We start from the raw sequence: 26,597 nt of genomic DNA, 5'->3' as shown, positions 1-26,597 counted from the left end.
TGGCTAATAAATAAATAATAAAATAATGCAAAATAATAAAACAATGCATTAACCTAAGTAAACTTACGTAAGTGTAAATAGTAAATACTTATTTACACCAACACCTCCCCTTAAGTGCAACTTAGGGGAATGCCCTTAAGCTTATGGAAACTAGGATGAAGTGCATAATGGGTCCCGACTACTAGGCCATGTTAGGTACCCATGTACATAATGATATGCAATCTCTCATAAAGCGGAGAAAGAGGAAAAACCTATGGGAAAAACCCTCCCCAAAAAAGAGAGATGAAAAGGGATGCATGGATGGATGGAGTAATCAAGACCCCCCCATTACAACATACATCCAGTATATACAATAGAGAAAGATGGAGAAGGACAAAATCCCCTAAGAGGAAAAAGTCCCCCCCAAAAAGGAGAAGGAGACGAGGTAGTCTCCCCCCTAAAGGTAGTGTGCCAATCAATGAGAAATGCTCCGGCGTATAAGCTGATCCATGACCATTGAATGATGTTCCTCCCCTTTGGAAGAAACAAATGCAAGAGTACAAAGGAGATGCATCCCCTGTATGGAGAAGGAATCTCTAAGATGAACGGTGTCTCTGAAACCTATTCAAGTGTCCCTATGTCGATGCTGATGATGGCTTCCTCCAAAACTACTAAGAAGAAGTGCAGATCGAACAAGGAGTGATGTAGAACCTGTTTCAAAAAACCAACAGTATTCTCAAATGACAAAAAGACCACCTGCAGATGTTGTACATAAGTATCCACAATCACATCAGCCCGAAAAGACTAATCATGTAGATAATGGACATGAGGGTTAGAGTGGGCCCTCGCAACAACTGTAGAAGGATCGTCCTCAGCAAAAGGAAGTGGTAGATCATCAAAGAAGTCTTCCAAATCTGCTGTGTGAGACTCCAAGAACAGAGCTGAAATGTCAGACAAGAAGTCATCACCTAGAAGACAAAGTGTACCCTATTGTGTTGAAGTACATGAATCTGTCACTGTGGCAATGAATGAAGAATTTGCCTCAAAGAGAAGACGAATATCCTCAAGAGTGTCTCCCACATCTTCAATGTGAGACTCCATGAACAGGCCTGCAAGGGCGGGAAGGAAGTCTTCACATGAAGGTAGAGTAGGAAGACATAAAGGGTCCTACTGCACTGAATCTGAAGCATTTGTGGCTGGAACAGGATCAGTAGGACCAACAAGAGCTGGAGGTGATAAAGGGTCCTGCTACACTGAATCCGAAGCATCTATGGCTGGAACTGGATCAGTAGGAGCAACAGGAGCTGGAGGTGTGATCGCATCTGAAGAGGATGTAGCAACAACTAGAGGTAAGATATCTTCTGGAAATCGAGGAATGTTTGGATCTCCATACTTCTTCCAAAGAGACATCCAATAATCATGTGGAGGCCATATCTTGGCAACAAGCTTATAATAATCAGAAGAAGAGAGACTGGTAAGAATGATAACAATCAGTCTACCAATAGGTGCCTGTTCTTCAGTGTCAGAGATCAATTCGTTGGAACATAAATAAGGAAATACTTCCTTATGCTCTCTTCTAAGAGGATCAAGGAGTGTATCACTCCATGTGTGATAGTTTCTTTTTGTCAACCTGGGTCTAATGCCATGCCGACATGTGAAACAATACTCCTCCATGAGATCAATCAATGAACCCCCAAAGAATCAAAGAACCCCCCCTAATGTATGATTTAAGCACTTGATAGCCACTTGCCAATTTAGGGCCTATTTCTAAAAGCAATATTTCTGTATATAGAAACTATAATATGATTATAGATCTGGAAAGTAGACAAAATAATATGCACTTTCAAAAAAAATGGAACCTGATTTGGAGTCCAGATGAGCCCATACTAAGCATTTGAAGTGGCAAAAATCGGGATTTACGAGTTGCAAATAAATTCAAGAACAAAGATCTCAACCACCTACACCAATGTGTAGATCACGAAATTCTACCCCAAAACAAAAGAAATTGCTCGCAAAAAGGAGTCCGTATGAGGGAGATATCGTTGTTTGAAAATCATTGCTGCTGTTATTTTTTTTGAATCGCCGCCGCGCCTCTAAAAATCAAATCGCTCTAGATTTTGCCTCAGATGTCTGTTTTGGATGAAACAAAATCCAATTTGGGGGTTTTTGGACCTTCTAAATGTGATGCAAATATCTCATTTGGACCAGCAAGCTTCAATCTTCACCTGCAAAAAATCTCTCCTATGGCCCTATGGCCAAAAAAATTTCAAAAAATAATGCAGATCCGAAAAAAATAGCAGAGATGCAGATGAAAAAAATGTAGATCTGAAAATTAAATGTACAGATCTGAAATGATCATACCAATGCTACAAATCGGTCCTTCCAGTGCCGATTTGCAAAAAATTTGCCTCACAATCGACTTTGGGCCAAGGTAGCCGAATTTATAGTCGATCTTCACCGATTCAGCATTCTGGATGCAATGGCGAGGTCAGATCTGGCTCTAGACGCTCCCAATTTCTGCAGTACTCCAGATTCGGGCTAAGGTGCTGAAGCAACAATGGTTTCAAACGGCTATGTGATGAGAAAATTTTCAAGAGCTCTAATACCATGTAAGAATTTGGTATAGCTCTGATACCATGTAAGAATTTGCCTAAGGGCAAAATTCACCCAAAAATTAAGAACTCAAACACAAGCACAACTGTAGATCAAAAATGGATATGATCAATTAATCAGAGTATGTCCTAATACATTGCTCTATTCAGTATATGATGTGATATGCAAGCACACTAGGAGTGCCTGTATATAAAGGCCTCTCAGGAATCACCTAGAATGCTTCTAGAAAGAACCAAGAGATAAGCATTATGACAACCAAGCATATGCCTTGTCCATCATTCTAGATGGGTGGATAAGAATGACAAGGTTGTAGACACCATGTGCTTAATTAGTGTGCTAACTCCTGTATTGTAGACACCATGTGCATAAAAGAGGTGTTAACTCCTGTGTTGTCAACATGACAACTCACAAGAGTACACAAACTCCTAGGTGGCTAATAAATAAATAATAAAATAATGCATTAACCTAAGTAAACTTAAGTAAGTGTAAATAGTAAATACTTATTTACACCAACAGCAAGTTTTCTATGGGAGAGATTAAGGCCTTGAAAGGAGAAATCCAACAGGTATGGAAATCCCCAATGGTCCACAAACTCGGTAATTCTCCAAGGGCAGGAATAATAATAACAAAGGGAATACAATCCCGACCCTCTGAACAAGACCAAAATTCTAATTCTCCTTTGATATCCACCCCTCTCCACATTGAAATCCTTGACCTCTTATGAGATCCATCGTTCCTACTTAAGATACAAATTTTGATCTTCCTCTAGATGAAAACGCAAATCCATTTGAAGCTAAAATTGCTTCCATTCCTCTTAAAGGTGCAACATCCAATCCAAAGCATGAGGAAAAGTTTGTCAATTCAATCCAAGACTAAAGATTTGAATCTCCATTACTCCAAATTCCCAATTCATGATGAATGAGCAAAACTGATCTAAGACATAGTGAAGTTCTGATCCCCTCATATCCTTGTCCAATCTGACATTCCATTATAGTGAGTTATAGCCAATTCTAAGGTCCAAATAATGTTTATCTTCCTATGCAATAACAAGTTGTTGATACATTTGTGCCAATTCATGACTGGCCATAATTGATAACGATGAAATTGAGTTAGGATGTTTTTGATCATTCTGATAGTGCTATAAATGTTTTTATTAATAATAGCTATGTAGGTGTATTCAGCAAATATTCATAGATTTATTTATGAGCATGAAAATACAATATTTTTGTCCTTGTAATCATTTGATGCAATCATGGAGTTATGCCTCATTTTATTGGATGTAGACACAGATTAATTTTAATAAGTTTAATGCAATCATGAGGTAATGAAATGATGTATTTTCTATATGATAGATGCCTCCAAAGGGATCACAGGGTGCTTATTCCTCCAAGACTACCAAGGCTGACAAAAGTTACAAGATCATCAAAATGAAGTACCACTACAAGAGTGTTTTGCATGACACCAAGATAAACACAAGATGGGATTAGGTGGCAAATAACAATTTGTGACATCGAGTTGAACGATTTCAAGAGGAGAATGTATGGCCCACTACCAACAGATAAGGCAAAGAGGATGATAAGGAATGGAATGGCACAAGTGGTAGGATATTCATCTGGGCTACAAAGCAAGGAGTTGATTGTTGTTGTCGGTACATTATATATTGTAGCCAACAGGTAGAATTGTATCTAAAAGGGTGTGTGACAATTGAGTCACCCCTTTGGGAAAGTATATGTACACCGTCTGAAAGGGACTATCGGGACGATATCATCATTATCATTGTAAGCATTGTACTTGGAGTGCATATTGCGTATATGAATAAAGTATATGTTTTGTGTTACATCTTAACCTACTGAATGCGATAAGTATCCTTTTACTCTGTACGGTAAACATTTCATGTCATTGTCAAGGAACGAACCTGGGTCACCCGTGTGACAGGCTTGCAAAATTGTAAAGCCTATAGCCATCTAGGACTGTGCAGGGAGCAATTATTGTACAGCAGGTCCTAGTTAGAAGATCACGGCAAAAAGGTGAAGCCGTACATCCATACCAGCCAAGCACTCAAGATAAGTTGTACAGGATTCCAACAACTGACCTAACTATTTCTGTCTTCTTCACACAAAAAGACAAGGAAGTGATAGTATGCATTCGGCTAAAAATAGAACGTGGAAGAAAAAATTGGAAAAGATTCATCAAGTAGCACAATGAACAAGAATGTGCAGTCTTTACCATCAGGTGTACGTATTGCAGGCAATACAGGCAAAAAGAAAGCAAGGGCACAACCAACTGTAACAACACATATCAAACCGCAGAATATGGCAGTCGAGGGTTTGAATGGATTGGAGTGTAGAAAATGGTGGCAGGAGGCTCCGAATGATCACTTTGCAAAGGACAACATACGAAGGGCCCAAGTGGAATGGGCATTGCGGATGCCAGTATTCTGCATTTGCAACTCTGATGGGTTCCTTCGCACAATACTAGAAACCTATGACAGGTTTCCGCGAACATGCTCATTTCCTCACCTGGGCCAAAATTTGGTGATATCTTTTAGAGCCACAGACTTAAACAAGGTATTCGACATACCAAGTCACGCGCAAGGAGGAAGGAAAATCAATTATAAACCCAAGAAACTCAATCGGAAAACCAAGGAGCAGCTGGTAGAATTAGATTGTGGGAAACGGTCGGAGGCAAAAAGCGAAGCATTGATGGATTCTTCAAAGGCAAGAGGACTAAAGAAGTCTGAGGTGCTCGAAGAACATTGGCGTTGTCTGATGGATTTAGTGAAGAGCAGACTCACCGGTTCGAGTAGGGCATCGCACATTTCACTTTGCAAGTGACCATGATGAACAATATCACGAATGGCATAGTGTATGATTGGGCATCTTTGTTGCCTGAGTGCATGCAGGAGTTCATGTTGCTACAACACAAAACCTTTTACATGCCACACTACGCCATCAGCCTATTTCTTGATGCTACTGCATGGATGATACCGAATGATACGTAAATCAAGCCAAGTCTGATAGAACCAAGGGAGCCACCAATTATGCCATGGAGGCATCTTGATACTCCTCGAGGGCAGAAGGCCATTGGACAAAAAAGGATGTGACAAGAGGTAAAAAGTTTTGAACACGGGAACACAGATAGTGGGAGACAAGACACATCTTCCGAGGACAGGTGACGACTTAGAGGAGGAAGTGGAGGACGAGGATGAGGAGAAAGTCGAAGTTATTACAGCACCACCACTACTATTTTTGAGGACCCTCACAGCTACCTACCACTCGCACTTAGTTCCCGCAGGCGTTCACATTCCTGGGTTCGAATAGTTTAGGCAACTTGTTGTCATGACAACGGTGACCGTAGCAACTAGACTAGCAGCACAGCCAGCACCCCATCCATCAGCACGGCCAGCACTATTAACACCTTCAGGAAGTACTGAGCCTTCAGTCAATGTCGATATAGCAATAGCTGATACAGCCATACCGGAGGTAGCCATGGGGTTACCTAAAGGGTTTTTTGGAGAGACTTTGCCAGTCGTACCAGAGGTAGGGGCTAAGGTACTTATACCGGATGAGGAGATGGACACTCAGGAGGGAGTGATAAAGATGCCAGTAAGCGAGGGTTTGAGGACGTCGGATGTTCATTTGGATGTAGTGGGCTCAGATGCAGTGGTTACCGTAGATGCAACATTGCTAGCACCGCCTAGGGAGCCAGACAGAGAGAGTAGAGTTTAAAGGTTGAGCACGTACTTGAGTACGAGGTTTAACCCTATGCCAACACCACAAGCGATAGGCATTCTCACACCTGCGCGAGAGGTGGCTTCCGAAAGAGATCCTCTATAGTCACAGGTGGAGGAAAGTCACCTGACACAGACCGATAGGATACCACACTTTTCCACAGAAAGCACTATTGAGCTAATGGTGGAAGCAATGGAGACAGCCATGGGTGCCCAGCAACCGCCTACAACAAGGTGAGAGACAACGTTGGGAGAGGTTGTGGAGACATTTCTCACTGATGTAGCGACTCATGCTCACCAAGAGGTGGCCTTCGCACAGACAATTGCCTTGGACTCAGTGGTAAAGGAGCTAGAGCACATCGTATCCTTCATGTGGACAGCGTATCCAGCTGCCTTTACAGTTTGTTTTGAGGAGCGCAGATGGCCAAGTGTAGAGACTGTGAAGATGCACCAGGATTGAGCCATTACAAGAGGGACAGATATGGAGAGCCGCATAGAGGCTCTGACCGAGGAGATAGTCCGCATACACAGGGAGGCTTATTATACCCTTCGGAGCAGACAGGCAACCAAAGAGAGGGTTCTGGAGGAGTCAGCTACCAGGGTAGCAACAACGAAAGTAGAACTAGATGCAGAGAGGGCAACCTGGGAATCCGACCGGGCAGTACTTTTGGCCCAACAGAGTCAGCGACAACAAGTAACAGCAGAGAAAGAGAAGGTGGCAGCGGAGAAGGAGAGGGAGCTTGGAGAGATTGTTGAAATTATGCAGTTAGCCTTAGAGCTTCAGATGGAGATTGAAGCAGATTTGAAAGTATGAACAGGGCAAGTGTATCAGCTTTGAGCAGAGCTGGACTAGCTTAGAGCACGAATCTCTACTACACCAGGGACGCATCCCTCTTCTTACCTGTCTAAAAACTTGATGTAATCAGTTGTTTTTTAAAATAGTTTGAATTTTTGTAAGGGCCATCTCTATTTTGTCGTCCGAAGGCGACTTTACTTTTTGGGGGGTATGATGTTGTTAGTAAATTCTATATTGTAGCCGACGGGTAGAATTGTATCAAAAAGGGTGCGTGACAGTTGAGTCACCCCTTCGGGAAAGTGTATGTACACCGTCCAAATGGGACTATTGGGACATCATCATCATTATCATTGTAAGCATTGTACTTGGAGTACATATTGCGTATATGAATAAAGTATCTGTTTTCACTTTTGTGTTACATCTTAATCTACTGAATGCGATAAGTATCCTTTTACCCTATACGGTAAATAATTGTGGAATGTGCTTGACACTATATGCCTTAGACTGTTTTGGTGACTATGGAAGGTAAAGTCTTTACAAATTTTACTAAGAATGCTACAGCCAAGGCTTTCAACATTCCTACTCTAAAAAAATCATACATCATTGTAGAAAAAGTCCAAGGAGCATATGAGCTTGGGCCAGATAAGTGCAAAGCAAAGATTAACAGCAAATGGTTGAAAAGTCCAAGGTCTCATTTTCAAAACTCCCCAAGAAGCAAAAAAAGGGATAATTGCAATAGGAATATTGAGACACTATTATATTGTTGAGCGGAGTCATGTGACAACCACAATTCGACCAATTTGAAGGATGAATATTCTACTTTGTGGCGATGGTGTTTTCCAGAGAGAAGATAGGTCGGACTTAAATTGTAAGTGATAAAATCTATACTTTTCATTAACCTAGAGTCACAAGGTCATTCATGATGTCCTCCTATGTGGTATGCATGATTGCTAGGCAGCACAAAAAAATGGTTTGGTATGATTTGGTTCAATAGGCCATGGAGAGGGCCAATATAAGGTGTATGATGACTATCCCCAGTTGCATTTTCATCATAAAACATAGTTCAAAAGGGTTAATGACACCTTCACAATATTACAGGGCAAGATGCAGCAGAGATTGTCCAAGGAAGCAATGAAGGTAGTAAATCCATATATGCTACTTGGTCCATTTAGCTCCCCACTTTCTCATATAGTAGATTATCAAGGTATGAAAACCCACCTTTTCCATTGTCATATCCCAACAGCAAACTGATTTATTTTTTAAATAACATGGCAATTGTATCAAATGGACAAGGTATTAAAGGTGAATGAAGAAGACTAGGATATAATATCCCATAACCACTGGAGTTGGAGATGCAATTGTTGTTGCCTATGGATGTGTTGTTGCATGCAATGCACACAATAACATTCAACTGGACATGAATAAGTTATAATTCATAAATAGCATAACATGAATAACTCAAAAATAACATAGTGTAACATATGTCAGAAAGATAGCTCTGTTCATAGCATAGTAACTTTGTAGCATTCACCACCACATTACTTGTTCCGACCCCAATATAAATAGTGCTTGGCAGTTTGTTAAGTGTGCCAACCATCAGCAACTGACACCCCTTCAAAACAAGGTTTTATTATACTTCTGAATTTAACTAACAAAGTTTTACTTAATTACTAGTGGTATATTTGAAGCCACATCATCCCCCAAAAAAAATTGTCGTCTTCTAGACAACACAAACCAAAAAGGGCATTAACTACAAAGGACGTCCTTGAAATTGGAGAGGCTGTCGGAGTTTGCTACAAGCAGCGGAGGCGCTGATTGGCTGCCATCTCCAACTGCCTTGTTGCATGAACAATATTAGCAGCTTCCATCAGTTGTTTTCTAACCTTTTCCAGCTGTGTTTTTCTCCACCATTCCCTTCTTAAGGGTTTCCAACTCCATTGCTTTTCCTACCAGTTGTGCATCCTTTTGTCCTATTTCTCGAAGTTGGGCGACCACTTCTTGTTATATGGTTACCCTCGAGTGTTCTTGTGCCAAATGAACACAACTTTTCTCCACTAAGTTTGAATAACACTTTTGTTGCGGTTTAATCTGCTATGTGGCCTTCCCTTTAGCCATTTTTGCCTCATCCAGTCCTATCATTACTTGGTTATGGCCTCAGAATCTTTCTATGCCATGGAGTAATTGGAGGTCTCCATCATGGTGATTGCCTGTCTGTGGCTGTGGAGATCACCAAGCAGCCAACATCGCCTCATTTTCTACCTGTGGCCACCCTTTTGCCATAAAGCATCTCATGAATTCTTGGTGACATTCCTCCTCCATAACGCAAAGAATGTGAACAAGCAAAAGGAAAAAGTCAAAACTTTTGTTTATACCAACCATTACTAGTTCCCTCTAGACTATGGGATTCGACAAGTATGCACTTTGTTATGGGTTGCCTAGGACTCAAAGGCGAAATGATGCTATATTTGTGGTTGTCGATAGGTTTTCAAAATCATTTTGTTTCTCTCAAGAGGACTAGTGATGCAACAAATCTTGCTATTTGTTTTTCAAAGATGTAGTGAGATTACATGGTGTAACCAAGAGTATTTTATTAGATAGAGTCACTAAGATTGTGGGTCACTTTTGGAGAACCCTTTGGAAGAAGTTAGGTACACCTCAATTTCAGTTCAGCCCATCACTCCCAAATAGATGGCCATATTGAAGTTGTTAATAATACTTAGGTTAATATGTTGAGGTGTCTTGTTCGAAACAAATGAGGAAGATGGGACGTGGTCTTAGCACAAGCTTTCTTATAATGACTCTTCAAACAGGATTACAAGTTTCGGTCCATTCTACATTGTTTATGCCATGCATTCTAGGGGTGTATTTGAACTCCAAAATCTTGGTGATATGGAGAAATAATGTGCAGATGGAGAAGACTTTGCCAAAGTCATAAGACGAACATTGAAGAAATGTAATCAGCAATAGAAATAACATGCTGCTAAGAAGCAGAGATAAGTTCATTTTTAGGTGGGTGACCTTGATTTGGCTCATCTTTGGAAAGAAAGATTTCCTACAGGTGACTATAAAAACTGAAAATGAAGAAAATTGGTCCCTACAAGGTTCTCAGGAATTTTTCAGCGAATGTCCATGAGATTCACGGCATGGGTATCTCACCTATCTTTAATGTTGCAAGCATGTATCCTTAAAATGATGTTGATGATGAAGGTACAATAGAAGTAGAGTAGAATTATGTTGAGGATCAGCATAAGACCTAGTCAGCTCCGCTGGAGATTGAATGCATTATAGAGATATGGCTACTAAAGAAGACCTATGCAAAGAAGTACTTCAAATACTTGGTGAAATGGTGTAATCATTCTTTGGAGGATGCTTCTTGGTTGTCTACATTTAAGATCATCAAATACAGGCATTCAATCGATGATCTTATAAGAAAGAGCTCATGATTCTATTTTGTCTTAGGGGAAGCCTGATGCAACAACATCAACCCTTTTCATTTTCCTTGGTGATTCTTTCTTTTCCGATTTTGGGTTTGTTAAGTTAATTTTGTTATGACCTCTTTGTATTGGCCTCATTCCTTGCTAGCAGTTGAAGAGGTTGAATTGATTACGCAATTGGGTGCTAGCAACTACCTAAGAAGAACAATCCCAATCAAGCTACAGGTGTATGGGATTTTTAGCTCAAGAAACCAAAGCCATCAGAGGAGAGAGGAAAAACATAGAAGGCTTCTATTTGAGAGCAGAGCAAATAGAAATTTAATGGAGAAAGTGATACCAATTTATGCGTTTTTTCTGGACAGACCAATTGGGAGTAAGGGGGGCCTATCTTAGAATGGAATGAGTGACGTTGTTGCCTGCAATAACCAATAAGATTGTAATTAGTACCTTGTACTTTTCTTCCCTTATTTTGTGAAAAATGAAGTGAGATGTTTAGTGTTCATTGTCGATACCTTGTAATTGTCTTCGCTTATTTTGTGAAAAATAAATTGAGTTGTTGAGTGTTGATTGTCTATTTCATCTGTTTGGAATTCCTATAATTCCCACTCATTCACAATTACTATATTATTATTTTGTATTCTTGTCACCCGTATTGCAGAGATAACTTGCATTAGTAGTTGTTTGGTGAAACTCCCATCACTACTGTAACACCTTGTTAAAGATTAATGAAGCAAATTTGATAAAGGAAAAGATTCTACAGTCTAGGAAGTGGAAAAAAATTGAGCAGTAGCATGTTGTGCATTTCAAGAAAGCAACAATTAAAGAGAAGGATGATTTTGTTGACCATGAGAAATAGATCCTTGACATCCTAGACACATGTTGTGATCTTCTCAAGGCCATCGTTTGAGAAGGTACAAAGAATGAGGGTGATGTCACTTAGAGGAGAATTCTTGTGCCCAAACTTGATACAACATTCTCGAAGCAGAATTTGAGAAAGGCATATGGTTGGGTTTACTGGTGTTGGAAATATATAAGAGGAGTAGCTGAGGGGTGAGGGGTGAATCATTTACCATAAAAATAAATCCCTGATCCCTTAGATGTCAATACAAATCAAAACCAAACTCTATTGAAATTGAAAATACTATTGTTACTCGGTTAGCACTGAATCACTTGGGAAACACTAAGAATCTTTGTTACTCGGCAATTACTGAAATATTCACTTCTTAAGATGTTTAGTGTTTTTAACCACAATTAACTTAGTTGCAGAAATAGAAAGCAAAAAACATTAATACATATGACACCAGGATTTAATGTGGAAACTCAATTTGGGAGAAACCACCAATTGCAACTAGTTATTGTTTTTCACTCTTTTGAAGTGAGCCCTGTTAGGAGCCAACCCTGTTAAAGGTTACAAAACACACTGTTAGGTGTGACCCTATTAAAGGATTTAATCACCCTGTTAGGAATGGCCTTGTTAGAGGTCTTTAGAAACTTCACTTTAGAAATGCCACCTTGTTAAAGGATTTGGCAAATAGTTGTTAAGCCAACTCTGTTAAGAGATTTGATACACTACTACAATTATTAGTGAGTAACAATGATACGGCTTGATTGCTAATGCAACTGATTTGTTGATTTCATATCTCTATTGTGGCTTGAATACTTAATCCTCATTGATCAGATAAAACTTTGCAGCTCGGTCAACTCAAGATACTCTGCTATCCTTCCAATTTGCTTCCTTGGTTTATCTTTTTATTCTCATGCTTCTCCTCTTCAATCCCACAACTTGACCTTATACTTGTGTCTTTTCCCTTCTCAAGTCAGCTTGAATACACTTACAAATATTCAAAATTCATCCCTTAAGTCAGCTAGACTTAACAAATAAATTCATCAAACTAAATATGTTGATTCAAGAAAATCCTTCGTTAGCCAACCCAGCTTGGTCAATACTAACTTAGAAAAGACTTTCTTTAGACTTCCTTTGTTAACCGTGTGAACTCGGTTAACACTGCATCCTGAACTGAATTTCCTTTGGTAACTGAGTGAGCTCGGTTAACACTCGTTTTGTGCCAACTTCTCTCTGGTGCTCGAGTGAACTCGGTAGACACTATCTTCCTGCAAACTTCCTTTGGTCCCCGAGTGAACTTGGCAGATACTGTCTTCGAACTTGATTATCTTTGGAATGCTTGGCAGACAATGGAAACCGTCTTCATTGCATGAGTGAGCTCGGCAGACACTGACTTGACATTTTGTGTAACATCAAAGACAATATACAATTGAACAATTGATTTCAACAACCAGCACTATTGATTCGGGCTCATCACATGGAAGTTGATATCTAATGTTATGGTAGTGGAATGATTCTAGAATTCATGTTTTGACTAAATGAGGATAACCCCCATCTTTAAGATTGCTGGTTCTAGTGGTGAAAGATGCACCCTAGGTGTTATCCCTCATAGTTTCAGCAAGGTTTTAGTTTAGAGTGATGAAGTACTTTGCAGTTTTTTGATGTAAATTTCTAATATTTGGCTTGTACTGTGGTTTTCAGCCGTGTGGTGTAATTTTCTGAGTTAAAAAACAGACTTTTCTGACATCCAAAACCTGCTCATTGTGGCAACTTATGTGAGGTATTTGCTAGTTAAGTTTCGTTGTTGATTGTTGAGGTTTTTGGCATTTGCATGTACCTTTTTTGTGAAGTTTAAGTGAGTTTGCTGCATATTTTATGGTTTGATTTTATCGGTCAAAATTTTTGATTTCAGTTTCTTATCCTTATATTGTTATTGAAATTAACTCCATATTTGAAGGGTTTCAAGTTATTTTATACAGTTTTCTAGTTCAGTGGTGATGGTGTCAGACCTCCTCTTATTCATTAGCTGCAGTTTATGGTTTGTATTAAAAAAGTACTGAAAGCTCAGCCCCCTCTTATGTTTTTTTACCGACAAACACTCTTTCTTCTTTCTATGGTTTGTACTAGAGACAGTTTCAAACGCCCACTCTATATACGCTAATGTTGTGAGTACCGCATTTGTTAGTTTATGTATTGAACACATAAACTACCAGTAAATAATCATCCTACTTTAGTTTTAATATTGCATTGAATACTTTCAAATAAAAAAATCAGAGGTTGTTGTTACAAACCAATAGCAATAACACCGTGGTATTTGCAGGAAGGTCCAAAAAAATACCTCTGAACTAGGCGTTTCCAATAAAGTAGATACTGATTTTTTAGTAGAAACCGATTCAGAAGCTAGAACCCTCTTAATAATTCTACCAGCACTCCTTGTTTGCGGAAATCTATGTGGAGGAATCCTGAGCCTTTGCTGAAATATATCAAGCTGCATTTGGTAGAATAAAGACTATAGCATAAATAAGCTGAAACTAAAGGCTTTGTAGTCTGAAAAGAGACAACTTATTAAGATGAGCAGACCAATTAATTGCAGGTGACCTTAGCAGCGGGAAGAGTGAAACATTTAGAGAAAAACCGCGAGTCCAGAAAAGAAGTCGCGTGCAGCATGGTAGCCATCTGCAACACTTCCTTTGAATGAAATGTAGGATGGAAGACTGAAGCTCGACACTTGCAAGCTTATCCAATTTGGTAACAGTGAGGTTTAAACTAATAAAGCTACCAGGCTCATGTAGCGGTTTGACCGGAAGGAGTTACTCTCGCTTTTGTCCGCACTCTCTGGATTACGGACTCGATGTTAATTAATGTGCTTTTCTTATAAAATGTAAAAGGTCTAAGAGGCCAAAGCAGCTTCTGGAATCTGAACCCACGAGCCACCACACAACCTTCTAAAAGAGGAAAAGAATTTAAGCAAGTTGTAATCTCGACTAATCTGTTTCTTTGGAGATGGATTTTGATAATAGGTTTGCAGTTTTGTCCAACTATTTCTCCATAAATAAGTAGTTCAAGTTGTAGTTCTCTAAAATCTCTATGTGACTACACCCCTATGTGATGACACTCTATGTGACTACTCCATTACAAAGTGATGCTAAGCTAATGAGAATCAATTCTAAGCTCCGCTAGCATTTTGCTCTCCATTTAATAGTTGCTTCATGTATATTTTTTCCTCATGACTAGTAGTGGGAGTAAATTCCTTGATATAATAAGTTTTTTCAAGCCTGAATCACAAACTAATTTCTTTATTTCTTCCTTACTAACTAGGCACCTATGAATGTTAACATCCCATTTTTACATCCACTTATCGTTTCGCTTCATCCACGTGCCTTTTGCTTCTATCAAGTTTTTCCTCAATGATTCCATGCTATGAGTTTTCTTTAATTAACTTAGCACCTAGACCATTGCGACAACTTTTAATGGAAAGGAACCAGCCTCCACAAATAAGATCTCATAAAGGATTTAACTATCAATTGACACTTGCACCCAAAAAAGGTGATATGGTTCAACCGATAGAAATATATACCTCTTCTAATATATTATAGATGTGAATAATTTTTAAAAGGTAAGTGTCCTAGTTTGGAGCTATGATGTCTCTACCAACTAAGAAAGGGTATCCACTAGTAAGAAATTGAATTATACAACAAATGAACAAAAGATTTCCTATAGTAAGAGAAGGAATATTTTAAAAAGTTAATTTAATAATTTTACAGTCAAATTATTAATAAATGATGTAAAACCAACATATATATCTAAATAATGTTGTTTGGATTTTTCAATTTACATTTAATCATGTGTGATTAAATAGATCCAATCCTGTGCTTATGATAGTTCAATATATAGGTAATCTTTGAAGGAGATGATTTAAGATTTTGGATCTTATGTTCTTTAGATGACTTAACAAATGTAAACGTTTATTCTTTATAATATTTTTTTAATATTTTTTTATTTATATATTTCACTTCTCACTTTACCTATTATATAGAAATGTGTTTTTACATTAATTCTTCAAACTGAAGGGAAATGAGAGCATCCCAAAAAGTCATCTAAGATTAGTATGCACATCTATTATCCAAAGATTTCTTGAATAGCATCTAATAAGCAAATACAAGTACATACTACTATGCCATGAAAGTGGAAATAGACATAATTGATTTCCCACAATTAAAACCTTAAATGAAAGTGATTGCAGCTTACATATCTAACAAAATTTATGCATCATTATGACATATAGATTTAATAATCTACCATCATGAAATTAGAAGAATGAGACATAATAGAAAACACAAATATATGTGGAGAAACCTTTCCAAGTAAAAACCCCACCCTCCAAACCATCAAGCTAATGTATTATTCAGCAACAAGTTACAATACATTTTCAACCTTCACATGGAGATTTACATCTTTCTATATCCTAGAGAAAATTCGACAACATAACCTTGTGCAAATAACTTATCTTCTCTCTCTTACATTTCTTCAACAACTCATTGTATTTATAGAGTTTTCATACAAAAGGAAATAGTTTTTAAAGCATCTACATTCAATGTATTTAAAAACTTCCTTTATGCACAAATCTTGCATAAAAAAAAAGTGAAGAGAATAAAACCCAAAAAATAGACTTTCTATTTTTTGCTCCAAGTCTATCCCTGTGGAAGATTTGGTATCATTTAGCATCTTCTAAAAATGCATAATTAAAAAGCCAATAAAGTCTGATAAGGTTGAGTCACCATATCCCAACACAAATAATAGAAAATAATAGTGCTATTAGAATATATTTAGACTATTTTCCAATAATACAACTGTTTCTGAATAACCAAATAAAAATTTGTCAAAAATAGTAGTGTTATTAGTATGAACATGATATATGTTAGTCGTGTTTTGAACTTGGTTCTCCTATTTTTCTCGAGTATTTGAAAAGAGTCTTGATTAAGAAATCTGAACCTTGAACTTGAACCAAAAGTTCAAAGTTCCCTTTTCTAAGTGTCAAGAAACTTTTTTTAAGTTTAGCCTTTATCAAATTAGAGCCTTGAACTTGAACGTTGACCTATCGGTTCAAAGTTCAAAGTTCATTGCTTCATCACTTTACTATTATACAACTAACATGAAGTGTTGTGTTTTATAGTGGATTTCAGTGCTCTCTAGAAATTGAACCTTGAACCACTTAAGGTTAGTTCAAGTTCACGGTCTTATGTATCGAGAGTTCATTACTTAATCACTTATAATGTATTTTAGTGAGCACTTTATCCTAACATACCTTGATAGGATGAACTTGAATCTTGAATCGGTTATGTTATGGTTCAAAGCTTCAAAGTTTGTGAGCTTAATAGCCACCCACCTATAGATACATGCCAGTACGAAGATATTCAATCTTTCAAAAAATGACAAAAAGACATGCAATTAATACCAATTGGTTAAGGTGACTATAAAATAAAAGGTTCAATACATGCAGAAATGAAGGCACTCATTAATGAGTAACATATTGTGATAGATCAATACTTTTCCAATCATTTAGTGTACATGTCCTCTGGGTATGTATTACCATTAAAAAAAACCATTTTATGGTAAAAGCCATAATTTCTTGAATGAAGCAAAATTGATGGGTCTGCTTGGAATCAAAGGTCAATAGCAAATTGTGTCTACCTCAGAAGTTGTTTTGTGAAATCCAAACACAGTGAGTCTACCTTCTCCACCAAAATTTCCTACTTTGTTTCTTTTCAATAATTTTAAAAGATTGTCTAGTACTTTCTACATCTTGTCTAGTGTTGTGAGTGGAAACCTATATATCCCCATGGCTACCCGACATCCTAAACTACCTAAAGCAAAGAAACTTGGTCCTCTAATGAGCTTTTTACCAGAGTTAGGAAATACATCCCTTGTGGATGAATAAATTGAGAAGGTAGTTGGTAGGTTCAAGAATGCATGCCTAGGTTCCATGGTCGAATGTGTGTCTAAAAGTGGTCTTATCCAAGCTATTGGTTTTCCTAAAGTTATACTCTACCCTGAGCTAAAATTAGAATGTAGAGACAAATATGATGTGAGCGAGAGATGCATCCAAAATTTTAAAGGTGATGTTCTAGTGTATGTAAAATGTGTTACCATCATGGGAGCCCTACAAATTCCACCCAAAAAAATGTATCAGGACTAGACTATCAGCATGTTGTATTCCCAGTTTATAATTAATTCCAAGGATTATAATAGGGTTATCGATAAAAGCTGGTTGTTGAAACTTGAGAAAGGTGGTTCTTGCTTCCCAAGTCTACTTACCAAAGAATATATGATACCAAAGGTTAAAGATGTGAGCCTTCTCCTTAATAGAGTGAAAGGAAATCCAGACACCTTCTTGTGAGAAAACAATATGTATTTCCTCATCTAGGATGTACTTGACAAGGACATATATTGTTGGTAATTGCTTCTAGATTATATTGTATTGAAATTTTACCATCAACGTTTCAAATCACACTACATGATTCATCATCAGGATGAGAGAGCAAGAGTTGCAAAACAAAGTGATTTGAAACATTGATGGTAAAAATTTCAACACGATATAATCTAGAAGCAATTGCTAAAAAATTTAATGGATTGTGGAAATCTGATCTCTCAAAAGGACAAATATATTGACTGGGCTAAAACATTGTAGACAGGCTGCATGAAGAGCTTTCTTAGGTCTCTAGAGCTTCAGGGTTTATATGTCATCCTATATGTTCTATGTTTTGGCCTATTGCAGACAATGGGAGGGTTTAGCTCATGAGATATGGGTAGATAATATGCCCATATATGATTATTACTCATTAGTACATAAAAGAGAGAAATTTTGAAGATTTATTTATGGTTCAAAATAATTGTCTAGTCAGACTGGTGTTTGAATTGCAAGGTGAAGAAAATAAAAGGTTATAAGAGGAGGCCATGTATTTGATTACATTTATGGTAGCTATTTTATACAATTCCCCAAATTCACTTATATAAGAGTTGGAAGTTTTCAGGGGAAGCCTTTGAAGTTGCCTAGATATTATTTAGATTTATATGCTTTGATTGAAGTTTGTCGCCAAGTTGCCAAAGATGATAAGAATTGCAAGATCACAAAAGGTTCAAGGTACATTTTCCCTATTGAACTAAGCCATTATCATTGCAAAAGTATCCAAGATGCTTTAATTCTCAAAGAAGAACTAAAAGCTATGAATTTGCAACCATACTCTTCCCAACCTGGGTTTGATAGCAAGAACTTTGTCAATTCCCAATTCAAACTTAGCCCTTCATTTGTTTATGAACCCCATGTAGAAGACTATTGGGTAGACGATGAAGATGATCTAGAATTAAGGAAGAGATTATGGTCTCGGTTTACAATAAAGTAAATTTTGGAGTTTAATCTCCTAGTGAATGTCTTAGGAATTGAAGAAGTGAAGAATGAAGAGGTCTTGTGGTGCAAGAGCATACTGGGGTAGTTAGTTATCCTGCATGATTATGGAATTTTGGCAGGGTTGAGTGGACCTATTTGGGTCTTGGGTAGTTAATTTTGATGTATTTAATAATTATTGTAAACCTTTAAAGGTATTTGGTATTTAATTCATGTTGGAGGCCAACTTGTGGCTTTTCAAGTAGTTAATGTAAGGGATATTTAATTTGTAGCATACTAAGCTGACTTGTGGCTTAGATTGGTATAAGTGGAGGTTTTGGTGAAGTCTTTAGTCTTCATTCATCCATCTTGGAGAATAGGAGGTGGTAAAGGAGTGAATTTTAGAGAGAGCTAGTAGCTGAAGCTTGGGAAACAAGGAGATTGCTTGGTGGCTTGTGAGCACAAGTTGAGATCTTGGTGGTTTCTACCAGAGTGTGGATCTGGACTAGCTAGGGTTTGGATTGGATCTTAAGTGATCTTGTAGAACTATTACTTGCTTTGTATTTGGCCGTAACTAGGAAGACCTTACAACCCGACACATTGCATGTAATCAATTATAGCTATGAATAAATTATTGTGACTTGGCTTCAAATCTTGCATTGTTTTTGTGTTTTTGCTGTGTGTTTGTTTCCTAGGGGCTAGGACATCTCCTTTGGGGATTCTCCTACCTTGCACTGCATCAAGTGGTATCAAAGAAAAGGTTGTTCCTGAGTGTGTAGACGGAGCATCGAAGTTGAGGCAGTTTGCACCAAGGTTTTGTGAAGTGGATCTTGGAAGATGCCTCTGAGAAGATTGGACCCTAGGGCTACTGATGATCTTACTGATGTTGTAGAAGAAAATATTTTGGAAAAGGTTAAAGCATATTTTAGATCTAAGATAGAGGAGGTTAAAGCCACTTTTAGATCTAAGATGGCATTGATGAAGAGTGACATGATTGTTGAAATTGTGAGTTCTTTAGGTGGTGTACCTCAGTATATGAGTATTGAAGATGGTTATGAGGAAGTTGTTGAAGACTTTGAATTTGTTGGATCGAGTGGTGAGGCTAGAATTGATTGTGTGGAGAGAGCTATGGGAAATAGGGTTGGCCAATTTACTAGACCTAGATCTCAGTTGATGTTGAAGCATAAGATGGAGGTTTCTAATTTCTCAAGTACTTTGAATCTTGAAGACATGATTGATTGCATTGGTGAATTGGAAGACTACTTTGAGCTTGAGGATATTGAGGACCCACTTAGAGTAAGGCTAGCACAAACTAAGCTAAAGGGGCATGCTGCTCTTTGGTGGAAGGAACTGCAAAGGGAAAGAGAAGAGGAAGGTGAAATGGAGATCATTAGATGGAGATTGATGGTGACTAAGTAAAAGGCTAAGTTCATTCCTACTAACTATGAAATTGAGTTGTTTAAAAGGTTCTAGAATTTGAAGCAGAAGGATATGACTATGAAAGATTATACTGAGAAGTTATACAAGTTGACTATTTGGTTTGGGCATAGAGAATTGTCAAAGGAGAAGGTAGCACAATACATTAATGGTTTGAGATTCAATATTCAGGATGAGGTTGGTATGCTGAATATTTCTTTGGTTGAGGATGCTTATTAGTATGCTCTGAGATCAGAGGAGAAGCTAAAGAGGAAGAATCAAGGTAGTTCCCGAGGGAAGGAGAAGCATGATAGTTTTGCATAAGCTAACAGAATGTAGAAGATGAACTAAAACCTATTGAATAGAAAAGAAGGATAGGTGGAGGCAGGTTTAGAGGTAATTGTTTTAGGTATGGTCAAGAAGGGTATAGATCTTTTCAATGTCTGATTGGAAGGATAACTGCTGTTGTGAATGAGGTTGTAGTCTCAAACAATCAGCTTGAGCAAGGGGAGAGTTTATTGGCTCGGCAAGTATTGGTTGGTCATAGAACACTAGAATCTTGTTAGAGGAGTAATTTGTTCTGGACTTGTTGTAAGTCTGATGGTAAGGTCTACAATGTGATTGTGGATGGTGGTAGTACAGATGACTTGGTTGTTGAAGAGATGGTTCAGAAACTCGGTTTGAAGAGAATGAGGCATCCTTATTCTTATAGGATTGGCTGGTAGCAAGGTGAGCATGCTTTGGGAGTGAGGGAGTAGTGCCTTGTTGATTTCCATGTTGGGCAATATGAGGATCAAGTGTTGTGTGATATTGTGGACATGAACAGTTGTCATGTGTTGCTTGGTAGACATTTGCAGTATGATTGTAAGGTTGTGCATGATTGTGTCAAGAATGTATTTACAATTGAGAAAGGTGGCAAGAAGCATTCCCTAATTCCTTTACAGAATGAAGAGGTTTGTAGAAGGAACCTAAGCATTGGCAACCAAGTTGAGATGGCAAATTCTAAAAGAGTTAGCGATCAGTGTGGACAAAAAACTTGTGGAACACCAAGGATCGAAAAGCAGAAGAAGAGTGTGTTGCCCTACTTTTCATCCTCTAATCAATTTGTAAAGTGGAAATCTATACTTTAGCAAAGTCCTAGGTATAGTATAATTCTAAGTCTAAGTCCCCTTAAGTGGAGGGAGTCTTCATCAATTTTTTCATCTCCACCTTCTCCACATTGCATAGTTGGATGGTTGTTCCTTTGTGTCGAGGGATGTTATGGGTAGTCTAGTACCTAATTTGATGGAGATTCACGAAACATGCAAAGACCATTCGCAAGAGTTATATTTGTTTGCTACCCATTTTTTTCTCCATGAAAAGAGAAGCTTGCAAAAATCCAGACTTTGCCTTCTCCTCAGCTAGTTTTCAACCCATGAAGGTGATTTCCCACAAAGAGCACCAAATGATGCATACAAGCCACAATAACAAGATAATGAGGTACCTTATGATAAATTCATATTTCCTTTATGATTATCTACCTCATGAAGTATTAAAGATTGATTACATCTTTCAAAATCATCCTAGGTGGAAAACTCAAAATTGACTTCTCTTTGGTAGGTTTTCAACCCATGAAGTCTATTTTTCACAAAAGGCAGGTTTAAAGGAAAGGAAATGAAAGGTGGGTCCCTAATGAAGCTCCGCACTCCTTATGGATATCTCCAAACCCAAAGGAAAAAATAAGTAAAAAAGAAAAGTTAAAAGGAAAGCATGAGCAGAGAAATGAAAATTGTCTTCTCCTTGACGGGTTTTCAACCCATGAAGACAATTTTATGCATTTTAAAGAAAATCAAGTTTGTAAGTGGATGGGACCAACAAATTGTACACAAAACATCTTGAGATCATAATGAAAATAATATAATCATTGTGAGAAAGATCTATTAAGTAGAATTTGATTTGGTGGATATTTTCTTATGGAGTGCTCTATTCATAACTTCTCAAAACTTAATGTAAAATGGAAAAGTAAGTATGAGAGGATAGAAAGTTACTGTTGGACCAATGGAATAGTGAAAAGACATCGAGATACCCATTAAAACCTTGCATTTGCTATTTCAAAAAACCTCTCTTTCAATTCATTCGTATAGTGTGAATTCTGGAGATCAACAAATGAATTGAAGTTCCTATATAGATGGAAACATGAACATTTACAAAAACTACTACTCTTTCTTGAACTGTCATTCTATTAAATTGCACAACTTTTTTAAAAGCTAGTATTTGTGCATTTTCTATTCCTTTTGCTACCTACATTCAAAATTCATCTCCAAACAGAATGGCAACTAGATTTGCGGGTTTTGATGGGCTAAATGGAATCAAGTCTGCGTTGCAAAATTTTGCAAACACCTCTCTCCATTTCTATGATATGCAAGACTTTCAAAAGAGAGTGAGATCAGAGTCAATTCATCCCATAACTAAGAAGCTTTGAGGATGCGAGCTAGTTGAGTTAGCTGGTTTCCCAGTGGTGGTCCAAGCTCTGGAATTGATCTACGAATGCATAAATCATTACAACACAGACACCAGATAGATTGTATTGCCAGATAACACAATATCGATCTCTATTGATAGACAAACTATGGTAAATTGCCTCCAAGTTCCAGAGTGAGAAGAGTTTTCAGATTTGACAATTGGTGGAGCTGTCCCTGACTTTTCCATGAAGAAAATGGTCTAGAGAAAAGAAATTATGCAATCATGGTTCCTAAAGCCATGAGGCACCAAGAGTAAGGTCCCTAAGACTTTGTTTGGTACTAATCTCAAACCTGAGATTGTCGACATCATAGTCCTCTTGCACAAATTGAAAGGTGAGGTAGAAGCTTTGAATTTTGTTGAACAATACTTCTTCTTGGTGAAAGTTATTTATTTTGATACCCAATACATTGATTGGACTTATGAGATAAGCGATAATCTATCCAATACTCTTAGCCCTGCAAAGTTCTACAATACATTCTATATGTCTTCTTTTCTCATTTATATGTTAGCTTCTCTGCAATTATGGCCAAGCCTCCCAAGGGTAGAAAATTTCCCTGATGATGTAAAGTCTTATGAGTTCTACCCATGTTTGCAACTGGAAAATAGTTATGTAGAATATATAAGAGTTAAAGATGCATTTACAATGAGAATTTGCAGGGAGCTCTAAGGATGCCCAAAGAGGAGATTCAATCCAGAAGTAATGGTGACTATTAGTCAGTTTAGAAGCTATTTCATCCAATTCTCATCTTTTTCATATTTGTGTCTTGTAGCTTTTGATGGGTTCCCCTTGAACCTATCGAGATATCCAAGTGATATGATTGTGTTGATCGAGATTGTGAGGCAAGCAATCCAAGTGAACGTGCTAAGCAGGAGTTTGAAGAAGAAGGGATATGAGTTCCCTATGAATGTGGGAGCTTAAAGTTATGAGTCTCATTCTAATGCAAAGAAAATGTCGAAGGCATTCAAGATGAAATACAAATTGGAGATGTATGAGGTCTTAAGACTTATGTTTGACCCAAATGGGTATGCAAGGGAAGTGTTGCAGATTGGGAGCATGATCAAACACATCACCACGATTGAAGACTACTGGGCAAATTGCAAAGATGAATTTGAGAGCTGAGACTGTGCTTTTGCTAGATTTACAACGGATCAAGTGAAATTGTATCAAAATCATATTGATGTTGAAGGAGTAGAAGATGATGGGCAAAATATGTATAGTAATACATATCTGACAAAGTTAAGGGGCACTCCTATTAACTCTAAGACTTATGAAGATGTTGGAGAAGAGCTAAACGTCATGATGGCCAGAATCATCAAAAGGACTAGTAAGGGGGTCGAATGGACCACAACAAGAAGAAGTTAAAGTAAAATCACATTCGCTTAAGCTTCTCCAGCAACTACAACTACTTCTTCCTCCCAAGGTGGCACATCAGGTGTAACTTTGGCCATAACTCAAGGACTAGGTCAACCTTTAGATGGAGGTGATCAACCTCTAAACAAAAACATTCCTCTGGCTAAGACTTGCCAAGACGGCTCCCTCCTAGTGATTGGTGCTCAACCAGAAGCAGAGAAGAAGGTGGATGAACTAAAAGATAGTGTTATTACTCCAGTTCTCTCACCTCATAGTAGTCTAGTTCCATCTGCAAGCCTTGCACTTCTCCTACCCAATAGCCCTCATGTCCAAGTAGTGGACTTAGGAGATGGAGGAAGTAGTGATAGCAAGTCCACTGAGTCAGACAAAGCAACCAAAAAGAATGCGAAAGTAGAGAAAGGCCAAGACTCTTTAAAGCTTGTTTCACAAAATTTGAAGAATCCCTTTTCTGTGACGGCAAGAGTAGCTACTCCAATCAAGAAGAAGATGTTCAACATAGATTCTCTTGGGATGGCTTCCAAGGTGATAGGCACTGATTCTTGGTTGGAAGACACTCTGGAGAAGAAGAGAAAGAGAAATGATGAAGGGGCTCCCAACAAGGACACCTTATCTCTTCTGGTTCACTTTGGGTCTGCATTGAGTAAGGTCAACAAGTAGAAGGCCTTGTCTATCCTCAAGAAAGACCCTGAAACAAGGCATTTAACAATGGAGATAGCCAAACCTACTAAAGAAGGAAGGATTGAGGATATGACTATGGATGATTTCACCATGCATTCAATAGATCTTGGGGAAGCTAGACATGATACCAAGGTTGGCTTGTGGAAGTCAACAAATGAGGTAATTGAAGGATAACTGGAGAACCTCAAATTATCAAAGGTTAGGATGAAGATGGAGATACAAGAATTGAATAGGTTTATCAAATAATTGGTCACTCTATTAGCAAGCATCTCTAGGATGCCCATGACTAACTATCCTACTGTTGTAGATGTTCAAGAACTTATCTCCTAGCTTCAAGAAGATAAGCATTTTGGTCATATTGGTAAAGAATGGAGTGACAAGCTTAAGTTAGAAGGGCTCTCCATTATAAAGAAAATTGGAAATGTTATCTTAAGACTAGAAATAGAGAAAGATAACATTTCATCTAATAGAAATACGCTGACCGCGGAGAGAACTAAGAGTGATGATTATGTATCTCTATTAAAGATGATCATCCACATGAAACCAAAGGAGGCTGTTGAAGCTAAAATTCTACCCAAAGGAGATGAGCCTTTGTTCAAGTGGCTACAAAGCATGTAGTTCAACTCTAAAATGATCTTGGTGGCAAAAAAAGGCCTAAAGTAGACTAAAGATAAGGTAAAGAATGATCAAGATAGAGATTACAAACTCTTGAAAGGATTGCATACAAATTCACAGAATAGTGGGCAAGGAAAAGGAATAATTGGGATAACTGTCATGCAGACAAATTTCTTTAATTTTATAGATATTCTAACAAGCATATCTTCAGGGCACCAGAACAGAGTTTTCGAACTCCATAAACTTGGTGGATGCATACATGTGGCCATGGAGAAATTGCAAGATAGATTGAATGTCATCAAAGACCTGGCTCAAGAGCACTCCAAATGGCTCTTGATATACACCAATGTACACATCCATAGGCATGAGGAGTTAACTCCAATCATTGTAGCTACTAAGGCCTATAGGGAAAAGAAAAAAAAGGGAAAGAAGTCGAAGTGATTCATATTCTACCCTTTCCTTTGTTGTTATGTAATCATTCTAATAGATGAATTGGTTGCTTGCCATTTGTCATTTTTGAGGGAATGAACCAATTGAACTTCCTTTATAATGGTCATCTCAGAATCCTATATGTATGCTAATGAAAGATTAATAAAGGTTTGGCAAATTTTTAGTGTGAAATACTTAATGTTGTAGAGTCAATTGAATGGTATTTTTGTATCAATTATTTTTTGTTCCAATTTGTTAGATGTTAATAGTTTTATCTTCTCTTTATCTTAATTAAGAAGGAAAGAACAGAGCTTTGGATTCCCCTATTTTTTAGGAAGCAAACTGATTGCAATAAGTATTGTCATTATGAGTTTAAAAGGGATCTCTTAGGTGTTCATTCAGTGATTTAGTTTTCTTTTCTCTACAATTAGTTTCTGATAAATTTGGCTTAGTAGCAACTAGCATGCAATTTTAAGACCATTCAATCATATGAGTTCATAGGATGTGTCAAACTCATAAACTTAGTTAATCTTATCTAAATAATTCCTTGCTTGGGTTAAAATCTCATATACTTCTAACTCGGTTAACCTCTCATGTTCTCAGGATAAGAACATAACAAGTTAAACTTAGGATAAACAAAATTCATTGCAAATCTACAATAGGGAGTTGTACCTACTAGAAAAAATTTTCCAAATTGTTGTAATCAGAGTTTGTTCACAAATTAGGGCACTTCTAAGTCTGAACTAGAAAGAACAAATCTATTTACCAACAATTTTTTTGGTGACTCTACTAGGGTGATGAACAGTCA

The 26,597-nt window shown here is 37.7% G+C and overlaps 1 protein-coding gene across 6 annotated transcripts in view; it reads right to left on the bottom strand.

Annotated features, from left to right (window-relative positions):
- Positions 1-14,333, bottom strand: part of PTAC14 (plastid transcriptionally active 14) — a 358,101-nt gene extending 343,768 nt beyond the window's left edge. For 4 of the 6 annotated variants that reach the window (XM_089828745.1, XM_089828746.1, XM_089828747.1 and 1 more), the window contains exons 1-2: positions 13,995-14,332; positions 13,735-13,884 (exon numbers count right to left, since the gene is read on the bottom strand). In XM_089828745.1, the coding sequence (XP_089684871.1) occupies positions 13,735-13,884; positions 13,995-14,072 (228 nt within the window). In that variant the 5' untranslated portion in view covers positions 14,073-14,332. Of the gene's footprint in view, positions 1-13,734; positions 13,885-13,994 lie in introns of all 6 variants that reach the window. The other 2 variants (XM_089828749.1, XM_089828750.1) reach the window with 1 other exon arrangement.
- Positions 14,334-26,597: the final 12,264 nt, after the last annotated feature.

Source organism: Cupressus sempervirens, chromosome 5, assembly GCF_028749045.1.
Source record: "Cupressus sempervirens isolate cs-2001-9-10 chromosome 5, ASM2874904v1, whole genome shotgun sequence".
Taxonomy (NCBI): domain Eukaryota; kingdom Viridiplantae; phylum Streptophyta; class Pinopsida; order Cupressales; family Cupressaceae; genus Cupressus; species Cupressus sempervirens.
The sequence above is the reverse complement of the archived record's forward strand: the minus strand, read 5'-3'. Positions and strand labels throughout refer to the sequence as shown.